This window comes from Microtus ochrogaster, chromosome 10 (genome assembly GCF_000317375.1).
Source record: "Microtus ochrogaster isolate Prairie Vole_2 chromosome 10, MicOch1.0, whole genome shotgun sequence".
Lineage (NCBI taxonomy): Eukaryota > Metazoa > Chordata > Mammalia > Rodentia > Cricetidae > Microtus > Microtus ochrogaster.
This window is the reverse complement of record NC_022016.1, coordinates 57,526,762-57,529,438: the sequence shown is the minus strand read 5'-3', so window position 1 is coordinate 57,529,438 and position 2,677 is coordinate 57,526,762. Positions and strand designations below refer to the sequence as shown.

At 41.0% G+C, this 2,677-nt stretch overlaps 1 protein-coding gene across 2 annotated transcripts in view; it reads right to left on the bottom strand.

Moving 5' to 3' along the window:
• Zmym1 (zinc finger MYM-type containing 1) overlaps nucleotides 1–2,677 on the bottom strand; it is a 20,392-nt gene that overhangs the window by 14,391 nt on the left and 3,324 nt on the right. For both annotated transcript variants that reach the window (XM_013348288.2, XM_026782232.1), the window contains exon 2: nucleotides 1,498–1,747. In XM_013348288.2, coding sequence (XP_013203742.1) covers nucleotides 1,498–1,747 — 250 coding nt within the window. The remainder of the gene's footprint in view (nucleotides 1–1,497; nucleotides 1,748–2,677) is intronic.

Here is a 2,677-nt window from a genome sequence, read left to right as displayed (position 1 = left end):
AATTTAAAAATTTTGGACTACAATTGGCGGTGGTGGCTCACGCCTTTAATCCCAGCACTCAGGAGGCAGAGTCAGGAGGATCTTTTTGAGGTTTTACTACAGCCTGGTCTACAGAGTGAGTTCCAGGACAGCCAGGAAACCCTGTCTCAAAAGAAAAAGATGCTATGGAATGTGAAATTTTAAAAAGCCTCAATAAGGGAGCGGGAGAGAAGCTCAGTGGTTAGAACAGGGGCGGTTCTCCCAGAGTCCCTGGGTTCAGTCCCAGCACATGTTGGTTCATGGCTACCCATAACTACAGCTCCAGGGCATCCAATGTTTTATTCTGATTTCTCCAGGCATCAGGCAGGTATGTGTTGCACATACATATATGCAGACAAAACACTCAGACATGCAAAATAAAATAAATACAACTAAAAAGTCAATAAAAACATAGGTTATTACTACGAATGATAGCCTCTTCCAGTTTTTAAGCACAACTATCATCTTTCAACTAATCTACAATTTGCAATATATATACATATATATTTTCATATTCCAGAGGAAGCCATACCTAATTTTTATGCCTTAGAAGAACAACTTACATAATAAATTCTTTCTTGTATGCGTCTTTTTCATGCAGGCAGAACACTGTATATATAATAAATAAAGAAATCTTTAAAAAAAAAAAAAGAGCACTGATTGACTGATTGCTCTTGCAGAGGACCTGGGTTGTATTTCCAGCAAACCACAACTGTCTGTAGCTCCAGTTTCAAGGGATCAAATGCCCTCTTCTGACCTCTGTAGGCCTCTGCATGTGGTACACAGACAAGCAGACAAAATACTCATACACAAAATAAAATAAACAGACCCTAAAAAAAGAAAGAGGGACAAGAAAACCAAAGGTAAAGTTCAGCAGAGTTCCAGAAAATAGGACTTGAAACAAAAGACTAGTCAAGAATCGAAGCAATCCTATACAAAGGGTTTGTGAACCCATTAAAGTGCAGAAAGCCCAGTGTGGTAGCATACACCTGTAGTCCCCAGCACTTGGAAAGCAGAGGCAGGAGGATCTTTATGAGTTCAAGTCCAGCCTGCTCTACACCGTGAGCTCACAACTGTAGAAAAAGGATACACAGTAAGACTCCGCCTCAAAAACTTAAGGGAATTGGCAACAAACATGACAAAATTTGAGTCCTGACTTAAAAAAAAGAAAAAAAAAGTAAAGATAACATACCATATCCATTCTGAGCACTGAAAACATACTATTTTAATACTCCTAATTCCAACATTTATTTACTGAAACAAACAAATGCTATGAAGTTCTCAAGGCTTCTCCACCCTTTCAAGAACCACCCCCAAACTACTTCTGAGAGATCTATTAAAGGAACTGGAAGTAGAAAGCAAATTCTGCTCACTCATGAAGGTGGCACATCTTCAAAGATGAGAATACAAAAACTTGTGATCAGGAGTCTGACCGAGACCCATGTAGCAAAATAAAGGACATAATTTAGCCCTCCATACCTTGAGCAGTTCAAGCACGTCCTCCGGAGGGCAGCTGGGGAGTCGGCAGATGAGCTGTATTCACTGATACAAAGTCTGGAGCAGAAGAGTTCAGCAGACCCTTTCTTCTGGTAAGCAGTCTGCCCCTCCTGAAAAACTCTCTTACAACCACAACAGGAACGCTGGACCGCTGTGGCTGGAACTGCAGGAAGCATTGTACTCATGCCAGAGGATGCCAGAGAAGGCTGAAAGCCTGCGGTCAGCTGTGCAGCTTTAGAAACAGGACAGGAAGAAACAGGATTTCACACGTGTGCCCTTTTACTTTAGGTTACTTCTGGACATAAAACTCAACCATAGCAAAATATTCAAAGGCAATTTCAGAAAGTGGAGAGACTAGCTGGGTAGTGATGGCAGACACTTTTAATCCCAGTATTCAGGAGGCAGAGACAGGTGGAACTCAATGAGTTTGTGCCCAGCCTTGTCTACCGAGTAAGTTCCAGGATAGCCAGGGCTATGAAGAGAAATTCTGTCTCAAAAAAAACAAAATACAAAAAACAAACAAACAAACAAACAAAAAACCCACCAAAAAATGAATAAACTAACTGACTAACTGGCTATTTTATTGATCAAGAAAAACCATGACTGCCAGGCGGTGGTGGTACACACCTTTAATCCCAGCACTCAGGGAGGCAGGGGCAGGTGAATCTCTGAATTTAAGGTAGCCTGGTCTACAAAGATACACAGAGAAACACTGTCTCAAAAAAACAAAACAAAACAAAAAAAAGTTATGATTAATTCTATTATCATTGTCTGAAAATGTAAAGTTTCTTTTCTCGTAAATTTTGGATTTGACAATATTCTGAAAATAGAGAATTGAAAATAATGTATAGAATGTCTTCAAGGCAACTGGCCAATTCAGCAGAAATTGACAAATTAAGCTAAAGTCGGCTCAATGATTTGTATAAGGGGACTGAACAAGTTATGGCTGCTATGTGTTTGTTTGGTTTCCTCTGTGTAACAGCTCTGGGTATCCTGACACTCACTGGCCTCGATCCACTTGTCTCTACCTCTCAAGTGATAGGATTAAAGACATGAGCCACCGCCGCGGTTTCTCTATGGTTTTGGAGCCTGTCCTGGAACTAGCTCTTGTAGACCAGGCTGGTCTCGAACTCACAGAGATCCACCTGCCTCTGCCTCCCGA